Below are 13,540 nucleotides of genomic sequence, written 5' to 3' on the forward strand. Positions count from 1 at the left end.
TGCTAATCAAGCTGTGTAGCTTATCGCAACTGCATAGGAAAATATTATCCGAAATTCCAAGGGGGGGGCAGCTGCCCCCCCTTGCACCCCCCTCCGGACGCCCATGTTTCTATGCTTCGTGCATAACTGCAATATCACAAAAAAGTTAAAGCAGAATTCGGCGTTACCTTTTGCCCTACTGCACGCCGACTGCCTTGGAAAAAGGAGCAGTGTCTCTTGCACTGAAGTATGCGAAAGCAATGCTGCCGAGCCAGAAGCTGCACTAGGCTGCATGCTTGTTGCAAGACTGTGGCTCGATAGGGAAGCTCACTTTGTGCTCATGCTGAAAACAGTGAGATCACAGCTTAATAACAACTATCGTGAAACAGTGTGATGTAAACAGTACACTACGACATGCTCACAGTTTTACAGTATCATGGTATTGGCATGTAAAACCCCACAAATTATTATTAAACAGCACATCACACCCGTTTGTGTCTGCTCACGGCGGGACATTGCGTCATTCTGCATTTCAATTTCAGTTTTCAAAGTAAAATTATTGTTGTCCAGAATTCATCACACTCCAAAACTCAGCAGCCTCAACTTTTCTTTTCATGCGTGGAACTGGTTATGCAGTCCTCAGATGATAGGCTTTAAATTGCATTAGGCTCCATCATCGCAGCTCACGGCTAAGCATGCTTTCTTGGCACAGTTCCTGTAGTGGCAGTTGCCTCCAAATGCCTATGTGTATGGCATGTTCCGAAGCACGATAAAACTGATCGAGAATAATAATAGTAACTACTCATGTTACGTTAAGAAGGCTTGATGTGCTCTATGCGAGGTCAGCAGGCTTAATTTTCACGATTTAATTATATTAAAATTTCTTATGGTATTTGCAGTTTCCAGTAATGGCCTTTTGCTATAGTTGGCTGTATTGATAAAATAGTTTCTTTGACATCTGTTAGCAGGCTTGATGAGTAAAATCCCAGCCAAAATCTGCAGGCTTGGAGACTGAGGCCCACCCAGTGGCGGCCTTGAGAACAGCTGCATTAGCTGCTAGCCAGGAGACACAAGCCCAGAACTTGGGAGTAAACTGTTCATGCTACTTCTAGTAGTTGTAACGAGCTGCACATTAGGCTTATGTTATTCTATTATCAGGGTGGATGCCAATTTGTTTTAACACTATACTGTAAACAGTGAACAAGCTAGTCAGCTTGAGTCGAGACAAAATTCACATGTGACCATTGCAAATCATTTCAGAGAAGTGTTGCAGCCAATAATTGTACCACATAGCAGTCAAGTTATGTATGCTCTATGCGTTACTCGGTTATCGAACACATCTTCAGACACTGCACTGTCTCTCAGTAACACACTGGAGCACTTTTAAGAAATTCTGCTGTTTGCGAATTCATGCTTTTTTTTTTCCGTGCAAGAAACACTGCGAGCAATCCTTGAGTAATTCTTAGACCGCATCATGTCACCGGACAGGTTGCATGATCGAAAGGCATGCAAGTCTGTGTCGTGACAGGGACAATGCCGCACTAAGTGGCCTGAGCCAAGCTTCCAGGGTTAGAATGTGTATGAGCTTTCAAGCCAGCTGATGTATGTGCAAGTACAAAAAATAAAAAAATAAAGTAACACTAATGCAATGTTGCCGGCATTATTTTCATCATTCAAATGTCCATACATGTACATACACTTTATTCACAGTTTCAAAATAATAATAACAATCAGTGTGAAGTGCATAGCCTGTCAACATATAGTTAAACCTCGATGTAACGAAGTATTTAACTTTTGAAAGCTTCATGTCCATAGAACACCATGTATTTTGAACCTCAATATAGCGCATGTTTATCTCTGATTTCGATATAACAATGTTTCAGTGCTGCCGCAGAGGAAAACCGATGCAATAAATTGAAACTTCTGCAGGGGCCAGTGGCAATATGGTTGAGTTATTCAGGTTGTTGCCTTACTTTTGTACAATTTTGGACCACAGCTCTAAGTTTTGTGGCATGCGACGGTTATCGACGTTTCGTGTTCATTGAAGCGAGTGGAAAGCAAGTGGTTCGGTTCAGTGAACATGACAGCATCGGCATCGCACTACTCCGGACAAGACCCGAGGTTTTGGTGACAAGCCGCGGCAGAAGAACAGGCACGATAGCTTCGCTTATTCCATATTACTTACTACAGTGCGTTTCGCCTGCATTTCTTTCAGGTTCACAAGTGTACCACTGTGAAGAGGTCTTTGCCGGTGCAGCATCAAGCCAACGTTCACCAGATCTCAGGATAAAGAAAATTATTTTTTTCACGTTGTTGAAATTAGTTTTTTTTGTGCCAATGTATTGTTCAAACATTCTCCCGGCACTTCCCGTGCCAAAAGGAGCTTTTGTGGCCGTATTTTGCTTAAAATGGTCAAATTTCAATCAAAGCTTCAACAAAACCAGGTAAATTGCTGATCTTACCGACTTCATTATATACTGATTTCACTCTGGCTTCAAAAGCATGCAAGCTGGTTTCATTTGGTCAGTGTTTATTTCAGCACATATATCTATCCAAACATTTGCGCACTGCTTATTTGGTACACAAATAATAATGCAAAGCTGAATGAAGTGAGCTTTGTTGCTATTTAGAAACTGCTCGGAGCACAACTATGTACATACACATAAAGGTATAAACTTATCAAATGCCAAATACAGGAAGCAATGTTTTTAAACTTATGTTTAATTCACTTTACAGTTTTGTCATGTGATCACATCCTTTGTGTTTAACAAATGCCAAGGAAATACACTTTCAGGTTATAAAAAAATCATAGCATTTTAACAGCATGTATGTATAGTACAGCGTCTCATGTTCTGCTAAAATTCAGACAATTTTTCGCCTTAGCCAATTTATGCTCACACCATACTCTGGTAAAAAAAAAAACGCATTTACATAGTCAAACGGCATACACTTTTTTCTTTTCCAATCGACCAGTGACTCGGACACTATAAAATGAATGCCACATATTGACAAATGTAACACTTATGCACACTGCATAATAGATGTAATAATATGTACAGTTACAAGACGACACAAAAGCAAGAAAATGATCACGACATAAATGATGCCATTGGGTCATCATCCCTCTTGCGTTTCATGAAGTAGGCCTCCATTTCTTCTTCAGTCGGTGCTTTCACATCATACATGCTGTTGTACTTGCGTTTTCGCTCATCAGTCTCTTGAGTTCTGTCTTTATCAATTTGCTCCATGGCCTGAAAAAACAGAATCGAGCACAAAGAAATATGTAACAAGGTTAACAGAAACTTTTTTTACACAACAACCACTTCCTGTGTGAATAAGTAGCTTCAAGTCAAATAGAAGTATTCGATTTCTAGGCATAAACATGATGAAAAATATACAGAATGTTGAGGAATAGAATTTCTTTACACAAAGCTTCGAATAATACCCATAATTATGCAAGAATGCAATAACATACATGGCCCCTCTGCAATTCTATAGCAAAAAAATTGTGTTTACAGTTGTTACATTGATACCAGTACCCTGCAGCCTTTTGTATGTACCTGAGCTCGAGCAAAACTGATTTATAAAGAATACTAATGCAGCAGCAGGCCAATTTTTCAAAGCCTTAATATTGAGATCTACCCATAGCAGCGACACCAAATTTACAGAACCGGCGCATAATGTCAAGTAAAAATTTTGGACGCTTTTCATGAATAAAAATTTCATAACTGAACTTATTCAGGGTGTCTACCGAGTTGACTTTTTTAAATTCCCTGAGTTTTCCAGGTTTTCCCTGAGTGTTTTTGCTAAAAATCCCTGAGTGAAGCAGAACCTTGTTTTATGTCAAGGTGGGTAGATACCATATTGCTCGGTGATGTCACTCTCTAATACGCACGTTAGAAAATAAAAATGACTTAATCCCATTTGAATAGTACAGAGAACAGTTAAACCTCAATATAGCGAAGTTGGTAAAAGCGGCAACTCACTTTATTATATTGAAACTTCGTTAAACTGAAATTCGACCTTTCATGCAAGGCATAGTTACTGAAGGATTAATCTTAAACTGCAAATGCCACAAGAATGCTCGACTAATATGGCAACATGAAAAAACTTTTTTTTTTTTTTGCATGAAAAAAATCAATTTTGTTGAGCCTGAGGTGCAGCAATCACAGTTAGATGCCTTGCCAGAGTGTCACATGTAAATACGAAACAAATGCGGGTTTAATGCACTGTGGAATTGCGCTTGTTCTGCTGCTGCGGGTTGTTGTCAAATCCTCGCACGTTGCCCAGAGCAATGCAACGCCTCTGCTACCATGTTGCCCAGCCGAACCATTTGCTCTCCATGAACGCAAAACATCGAAAACCATCCCACGTTAGAAAAAAAGAGTCACAGTTTCACCGCGAGAGCAAAATAGTAAATCCGATAGCAACATTGAGGAATTTTATATGAATATAGGCTAGCAGCTCGCTCCTTCAGGAAACGCAGCTGCTGCACTAAGAGAAGTGCCCTATCTATGGCTCAGGGGCGGATGGGGGGGGGGGGGGTACAAAGGCTGAAGCCCCCGCACAGCAGTGCATTTTGGTGGGTCACGCATATTTACAACAGCCCAGAGGGGATTATGGCCATGCCTAAGAAGCCTTCGTTGTAAATGTGCATAGGGAAGCAGGAAAAGGTAGAGCGATGAGAGAGGTAGAGAGCAGGGACAAGATACTCTTTACCCCTTTTGAGCAGTGGCAGGCAAAGCAACCTGAAAAAGGGGGCAAACTCAACAGGCAGCCTGACAAAGGAGGTGGACGACAAGCACTGAAGGGAGGGGGCGGGGCTGGCTTAAGGGGGGGGGGGGGGGATCGCCGCTACGCCCCCCCTTGGATCCGCCACTGCTATGGCTTCAACGCAAGTTTTGCAACTAGAGCACAACACCTACAAAGGTATGAGCCGTCTGCTGATCCCCTCTAAAAATACCGCGGCGCACGTGACCACGCCCGCTGGTACAAAGTACGCACTTCCTGTCGGGCTCACGCAGCCCCCCCCCCCCCCCCCCCCCCCACCACCACCACCTTCCCAACGCACCGGCTCCTATCTCTATGTGCCCATCGCGCAAACGAGACGGTCGGCCTCGTTCGTCGGCAGCGCTCGCGCGCTTTCGCTCGCGCATGGACACGGTGTAAGATATATACTCTTTAGGTGAGGACACTCGCGAGACGCGATCGACCAGATAAAGTAACAACGCCGAGAGCCCGTCGGACCGCTGACGGCAGCGGATACCTACCGGCGGGAAGATGCAACTTCAACACAAAAACGCGTTCCCGTAGCAACTGGCGCTTCGCGGGAAATCTGAATTTCCTAGTCAGCGAACGCGGCTACGGCACCCCAGCAACTCAAGTTAGAAACGCATACCGCGTTTTTCACGAGCGAAAAACAAGACATGCAGCGAACGCCGGCGTTGCCGCCGACTGCGTCGGTTGCTATAGCAACGGTGCAGAAAGCATTTTCTCTCTTTAAGTTGCGTCTTCCCGCCGCTAGATACCCGCTGCGGTCACCGGACCAACAGACGCGCGCCGTTGTTACTTTATCTGGTCGAACGCGCTCTGCATGCAAGCCGAGGAGTGTCCACACCTAAAGAGTATATATCTTACACCGTGCGCATGGAGCATACGACGCGCGGGGTGATGTGATCGCGATTTGAACTTGATAAGGAAGATCATGGCGAAGGCAAAAAATTCGCGTCGGAGTGTCTATATAATTGCTATCACAAAAAAAAAAAAACAATACAGCTGCGGGCTAAGATCGCATGAAAGCACGGAAACAGCCTGAATTACGGCACATCCGATTATGGTGGAAACGTTACTGTTTTCCGACATCGCGCGCCGAATCGAGTAAATGGGACCCGTGCTGGTGTTGCGAATTTCGGTCGCTGCTATGCCTTGGCTCTGAAAAATTTTGTAATTCGGCTTTGTAGCAAACATCCACGTGGTGTGGCTGGTAATTGCGAGCTGCAGCCACCAAAAATATCCATCGACTGCCTAAAACTTGTTTCAGCAGTGCCCTCATCGGGAAAAAAAGAAAGAAAAAAGCTTCCACTTGCTGTGAATGGGCCCGTTAGTTAGGCTAGCTCTTGCCTGGAAATTTATTCTATTCTTCACGGAGTCCTAAATAGCATCTTTGAAGCTCGGGATCCGAGCGAGTGAGCTCTCCGATAACAGCCAACAAGTGTCGTCTTTTTTCTCGCCGATCGGGATGGCTTGCCAGATACCAGCCTTGTCGAAGACATCCGCTTCCTGAACGATTGCGATCGCTTGCAAGATAACTCAAGCTCGTTACATCTACTGCTACCGCTTCTACAACTAATCATGCTTGTTACTTGACACGCGGCGATAACAAAAACACCATATCTGGCGCTAACGCACAGCACGCGCAAGAAAGAATACAGAACTACACCGCGTAGTCACAACATTGCGCAATACGATGTGTCGTGGTTCATGGTTCCCGCATGCCACGCATTAGCCGGATTCTCTCCCACTTCACCGCTCTGAAGGCGATGACAGCATCGAGGTGCGCCACTTCCCCGCAGCCGCAGCGGCCGTTTGATTTGAAAAATGCATTCACAAAATATCGAGCCAGCGATACCGCGACTTTCGTTGCCTTTCAATAAAGTTACTGTGGATTTTCCCTGATGGGAGCACAATTTCCCCGAGTTTTCCCTGACAATTTCCAGACTACCCAAAATCCCTGAGAATTCCCAGTTTTCCCGGTCGGTAGACACCCTGTTATTAAAACATCACTGCTTGTCTATGGTGTACATACTTCTTGCTGCAGCTCCAAAGGACAGTGCCTGACGCAACATCCCTACAAAACAAAGTGTAACAGCCAACCTCATTCTTATTTGCCACCAAATTCTGTTTTTCCTTTCTTCAGACATAGTATATTTCAAACTTTAAGGCGGGCAAATGCACAATAATTAACAGTTAACTACTCATTTAAATGCACCCCTGTCGCTATGCATACAATATTGCTCAATCTGCTTAACACAACTGCAAACATTCATGTACACCCGCCCACAAAACTTTACGGAACGTGGGCTTCTCTGCAAATGCGAATTTCTGCTCTTTAGTGCACGGTGCTTCTAAACTAGCAGGTAGCTGCGTAGATCGCAAGAACTACTATAGGCTGGAACGTCTATTTGGAGGCTGTGTTCTCCCACAAAACAGGAATATAGCTATCCCGGAAATTTCGTGTTCCGAAAACTTTTGGGCGCGGGGGTACACTTGCACAAAAGAGTTCAATCTTTCATGATAGATAAAATGCCACCAGTCTTACCTTCTTAATCTTCTCTTTCCTTTCTCTCTCTGCCTTGGCATCAGAGTCCTCACTGTCTGAGCTGCTGCTGCTGCTGCTTTTCACTCGTTTTTGTTTCTTGGCTTTCTTGGATTTCTTCTTCTTTTTCTTTGTCTTCGCCTTTTCTGGAGACTTGGTGACCTTAAGGTTACGAGGAAAGACAGTATGCACAATCACATACTCTTTCTCGTGTGAACAAAAGGTAGCAGGATAATTTAGTGTCACTAAGAAAAAAAAGAGAGATTAGCATGCATCTGTACAGAGATTGTTTAGAATAGTGTATAGGGCTTCAGAAGGTTTTTGATATCAGCATGCTTTCCTGTCCCAGGCAAACATCAGTACAGTCTACAGCCAATATACAAATTTTCAAATAATTTACGCAAAATGTGGAGCAACTTGGCACAAACTTAAGGGGAGATGCGGGTCTTTTTTTTATTTCTTTTATTAGTTGGGTGAACTGAACGAAATTTAACAAACTTATCCCATTTTTTCTGCAGATTTCAAATCTATAATTAGATTTTTGGTTGCTGCATTAGTACAAAAGATGTGCAATCTCTAAAAGCATATTTCTTATGGGAATTTTTGGCAACTTTGCTTTGTCAAACACAGAAACAAAGTATGTGGCAAGGCTGCCAGAGAGCTGGTTTAGCCGGTGATGCTGATCCGATTGTCTTCAACAAACTTTGAATGCAAAATAAATAGACGTAAATGTGAGTGAAATTTTTTTGCTGCATACTATTTCTGATAATCGAGAATTATAATTTGGTGAACAACATTATAAGAAAATAAATAGCATCACCGGCTAGACCAGCTTCCTGGCAATCTTACCACATACTTTGTTTTTGTGTTTGACAAAGCAAAGTTGCCAAAAATCCCCATAAGAAATATGCTTAAATATGTGTTAGAAATTGCATATCTTTTGTTCTAATGCAGCTATTAAAAATCTACTTAGAGATTTTGAATCTGCAGAAAAAGCCGAATAAGTGTATTAAATTTCATGCCATTCACCCAACTTTTAAAAAAGCATTTTTTAAGACCCACGTCTCCCCTTAATACTAATGAGGAGGAAAAAAACACAGTGCACCGACCAACAAAAAATGTAGGTGCATACATTTTTTTTTTTTGAAGACAAGTTAGGTGGTGATTCAGTTAGTACTGCCTTGTAGCACTTAGCCCTAGTGTCATTTTTCTAAAAACAGCAGTTTAGCCATGAATCAGAAACAGCTTGCACGGCTTTCAGTTCTAATAGAAACTTGGATACCTGACATGTGAAGCCTCCACCAGCAGGCAGGATGAGCACTTGACAGCATAGGTCGGCAAACTCACTCATGAGTCGACTCACTCAGACTCACTCAGGCTCTGATCGAGCCGTGAGTCTGAGTCTGAGTGAGTCCGGGTGAGTAATATTTCGGTGAGTTTGAGTCCGAGTGAGTCCGGTTTGAGAAAAATTTAGGGAGTCTGAGTCCGAGTGAGTCCGGTTGAGGAAAACTTTGGTGAGTCTGAGTCCGAGTGAGCTCTAAGCGCAAAATATATTTCTTGAGTGAGTCTGAGTGAGTTGCAATATTTTTGCCGACCTATGAATGTAACCACTTGTTTCTTGTTTGTCCTGCTGTTACTGGTTGTACTATAGTTTTGGTTTCGATTGTAAGGGGAGGGGGGGAGGTGCCAAGACCTGCCCCCGGAAACTCTTTCACAGGAAGTTCTTGATAAAAATATTTCATGTGAGTCCTGCCTTTCAATAAAAATATCCTTACTGGATTGCAACCACTGATAACCCATATTTGAAGGTACGTGAACAAAAGGCGCCAAGTAGAGCACCAATTATGCGAGATATTGCTGTGAAAGAGCGTTGACACCATGGTCGACAAAGCCAATTATATGCTAACGGAATCATGAGTCGACTCACTCAGACTCATTCAGACTCAGGTAGAGCCGTGAGTCTGAGTCTGAGTGAGTCCGAATGAGTAATAAATTGGTGAGTTTGAGTCCGAGTGAGTGCGGCTGAGAAAAACTTGAGTGAGTCTGAGTCCGAGTGAGTCCGGCTGAGGAAAAGTTTTGTGAGTCTGAGTCCGAGTGAGCGCTGAGGGCAGAATATTTTTCATGAGTGAGTCTGAGTGAGCTCCACATTTTTTGCCGACCTATGCTTGACAGCACACAAATATATACAGTTATGGCATAACGAGTGTGCAGACAAGAAAATTAACCACCCATGAATGCCGACAAGTGAGCTAAAATCATGCCCCATTGCATAGTTTTTTTGGGGGGAACTAGAGATATATGTCTTGCAACTATACAGTAGAATCTAAGTATTTTAACCCTTTACCTCCTTTAGACGACTTCAGCATGCCCACCTACCGTAGACTAGCTGCGGTGTCTTTGCAAGAAAAAAAAAATAATGATTTTCTTCATTATTTTTTTTTTCTTGCCAGGATAGCCAGGATGCTAGACTGTAATATGATGCAGTAATATACGATTGCAATGAACAGGCTAGGTGACTACTGGTCATCACCCCCTTTCAAAGGAGATGCTAATAAAGATCATCCTCATTGTCCGCTACAATACCTTCATCAAAACTGACCACAAGCCAGCAGGGAAGCCAACTTTCTTCTATATCTCACGCATTTTTTCCCCTTTATTTTCTCAAGAAAAAATATTGTTTTGAATGCATTTTTTGTGCTTATTTAACGTGCCGGTTCCAAAGAGAAGTGAAAAAAATTAGCAATTTGGGAAAGTATTTTAGACATACAGTCAACTCTCAGTAAACGAAAATATGTTAAATGGAATTGCTGTTTAAATGGAGCAACTTCCTCTAATATTATTGGTTTCATACTAGAATTCTGCACCCCTGTTTACCCCTCAGTAAATGGAACTACGGTTCAAAGGGAACACATTTTCCTTGTCCCTTCAGGTTCCATTAACGAGAGTTAACTGTAATTCTGGATGCAAAGTGTTAAATGCAACAATGACCTCTAAGTTAGTTTTGCATTAGCAAAAGATGCTTGTTTATCAAAAAATGTTGTATATTAGCAAAAAATGCAAAAAAAATGTTTGTTTACGTCAGGGGTCTCAAACACGCGGCCTGCAGACATTTCAGATGTGGCCCGCGGCTTCACAAGAAATAAAATGTTCATGACTTCACCAAATGGTACTCACGTTGTTTATCGCTCGTTGCAATTAATAACGCTTTGTTTGCATAAGCTATAGAGACAAGACTGGTCTCAAGCATTTTTCTCGTGAGGCACCGCATGCGGTCACTTTGTGTTAAAACGTAACCACGGAATAAAATCTCTATATTTCACAATCAGCGTCCAGATTTTGAATTATTCTGGAGATCATTATCGATATGCTTCTCGAATTCTGAGGCCAAATCCTCTTTAGAAATGATCCACATATGAGATATGGTAAAATATGTTCTTTCAAATGGTAGCGTTAGGTGACATCGTGTTCACCCCCCCCCCCCCCCATCTGAGCCTCCTTCACAGTCCCGGCCCTTGCGGCCCTCTAGCTGAGGTGAGTTTGAGACTGCTGGTTTACGTGAACCAAATTTTCGTAACTTTTTACCATTTGCACTTTGCATTTGCATATTTGCAGTTATATCTTGATAATGGTGGATGTATAGACTCACTGGATGGCAGGCAAGCATACGTTCAAGCAGCAACAACTCACAAGCTTTTTCTTTTGTTGCTTTTGTTGGACGTTACACAAACAAAGCCAGATATTTCTTTTTTGGCACTTTACCTAGGTGTTTCGACCATTGAGACTTCTGGCAGTTCGTGTATAGGCCAGATTGTGAATTGATAACTACTACCGTATATTGCCAATTATAAGTCGATGTTTTTTTTCATAAAATGACCTTCCAAAGTTCGGGGGTCGACCTATAATCGGAGTCGACCTATACGTGGAATCGTAAAGTCGACTTATCTGTGGGGTCCGTCGAAAGGTCGTCATCCTCGGATTTCCTGCTATTTGATGCATTGATAACATCAGCCGCAGAGGCAGCGGAGTCGCGGCAACAGCTATCTCCCAACGCGCGCACTGCTTCCGGAGCCGGACATTTTTGTGATCTGCCACGACGATCGCGAAACTATAGCGAAACCACACGGGGCGAAATTACGGAGCGCATTTAAAAATCACCGCCGCACGGCATTAATGCGAACTGCTTGGGAAACACGGTCTCGAAAGCAGCATTTCAAACCTTTGATAGAAGGCGAACGATGCTCTATGAATAAAGAGGAATTTATCTTGCGATGCGCCCTGCAGTTTTGTTTTCATACAATAGAAACGATTCGTTGACAAACCATCGGCGTTCCACAGAAAAGCTGGCAGTGGCGTGTGGGCTGGCAACACTTCGCAAGGAACTAAACCACATGACCAGTCACATGTGCCCACAAGCGTCTTTGCGTCTTTTTGCACTCACGCCTGTTCGTCATTTCTGCATTTCGCTTCGCTTGCGAGCAGTGGTGTGCGCGATTTGCGACGCTGCCAAACGGACACCAAGATGCCACCGCTACGCCGGCAACAGTACAGCACTGCTTTCAAGAGGCAAGCGATCCTCTACGCAGAGTCGGAAAGCAACGTTGAAGCAGAGCGCAAATTTGATGTGTCGGAAAAGTGCATGAGGGAATGGAGAAAACAAAAGACCAAGATCTTCGCGTGCACTGCTACACGTTGTTCCTTTCGCGGACCGAAGTCTGGACGATACCCTGATGTTGAGGAGGCGGTTCGAGATTGGGTTCACGACCAGAGAAGCAAGAGCCTGAGTGGTTGCTACAATGATATTGAAGCAAAAGCACGTACTGTCAACGATGCCTGGTATGGACTGCCAACCGACATGGTCCACGCGGCATTTTCCACGTGCGGCATCTCAGTACCGACGGCGAGCAGCAGCAGTGGCTCACACGATGGCAATGACCGTGACTGCGTCCTTCTCTCAAGCGACGACGAGTCGTAAGCAATGTTTCACGGGCAAATAAATGTTTCTTTGCATCACTCCCTCTTCTGAAAATCTTATTGGTGAGCTATGGCCACAGCATGAGGCTGTGTTCGGAGTCCACTTTTTTTTCCCCTAGAAGGGATTGCAAGTTGGGGGGTCGACTTATAATTGGAGTCGACTTATAATCGGCAATAGTATATGGTATACGCCGTGCGGGGCTTCAGAACACCAGGCCGCATGACTTGCAGATATAGATATACGGTCCGAATCGTAGGCCCTTCCTGGACTTCATGGAGGAAATACAGTTGCACAACTTTGTGTAATGTGTATTGATGCCGTAGGGCAAACTAACGCAATAAAAAAAATCCAAAATAGATTTTTTAAAGCACCTTGCAATTCTCTCTCTCTCTTTTGTAAAAACTATAGTTATTACAGTCACTTCTTGATGCTTAAAATCTTTTTATGGCAGTGTTAAAAAATGCACCTGACATATAGTGCTGGAATCCTGCAGATTTATTTCAGCAAACAGAACTCCTGTTTATGGGAACATATTTCTCTGATCAGATTGCTACCCCTACTTTTGTTCTCACAGCAATCACAAATGAAGGCGTAGTGAATACATGAGGAACTTACAGTAAGTGGGGCAACAGGCGGTGGTTCGTTCCACTGCTCTTCTGATGAAGGCTGTCTGCTTTCTTCCTCCTCTGGTGTCTTGACCTTCTCGTTGACCATCTCATCAACCTTTTGGTCGTCCTTCTCCTCAACCTTACCATCCACATTCTCACTGGGGCCAGCATCAGTGCTGACAGCAGGAGCTCCCATTATTTTGGCTGGCAAAAGCATTGCACCACCAGCCTGCGTACAATGATAAAAAACAATATTTCTTTAGCTTTGTAGTGTAACACTTAACGCATTCAGCGGCACTTGCTGCTTCTGGTGAGAGGGAAACCAGAATAGCAAGCTGAGTCTGGAAGCAAGCAAGCAACAACCTCACAAAACTCGCCTGTTAATGTTCCCATTTTTATAGTTGAGGTTTATTTTTATGCTTATAAGTTTGTATGACTACATTCGCAGTATAAATATGTTTATGAATACATCAAATTTGGCAGTCTGCTGTCCTGTGCTGCAATGTATGATTTTGGAGGTGTACCTATTCAAAAAGGAACTGCACATTTGAAATAGCTTGCCAACTGACAGAGGAAGTGCACTCGGGCCACCCAATGCACACAGCGGCAGGCATAGACTGCAATTGCAGTCTGCAACAAACTGCAATTTGCTGCGTTTCGCTCTGA

At 43.4% G+C, this 13,540-nt stretch overlaps 1 protein-coding gene across 1 annotated transcript in view; it reads right to left on the reverse strand.

Moving 5' to 3' along the window:
- Positions 1-1,659: 1,659 nt before the first annotated feature.
- The window catches only part of LOC119379131 (pre-mRNA-splicing factor SLU7), a 47,422-nt gene continuing 35,541 nt past the window's right edge, over positions 1,660-13,540 (reverse strand). Inside the window, exons 13-15 of the mRNA XM_037648319.2 lie at positions 12,882-13,103; positions 7,298-7,456; positions 1,660-3,230 (exon numbers count right to left, since the gene is read on the reverse strand). Coding sequence (XP_037504247.1) covers positions 3,069-3,230; positions 7,298-7,456; positions 12,882-13,103 — 543 coding nt within the window. The 3' untranslated portion in view covers positions 1,660-3,068. The remainder of the gene's footprint in view (positions 3,231-7,297; positions 7,457-12,881; positions 13,104-13,540) is intronic.

Source organism: Rhipicephalus sanguineus, chromosome 1 (genome assembly GCF_013339695.2).
Source record: "Rhipicephalus sanguineus isolate Rsan-2018 chromosome 1, BIME_Rsan_1.4, whole genome shotgun sequence".
Taxonomy (NCBI): domain Eukaryota; kingdom Metazoa; phylum Arthropoda; class Arachnida; order Ixodida; family Ixodidae; genus Rhipicephalus; species Rhipicephalus sanguineus.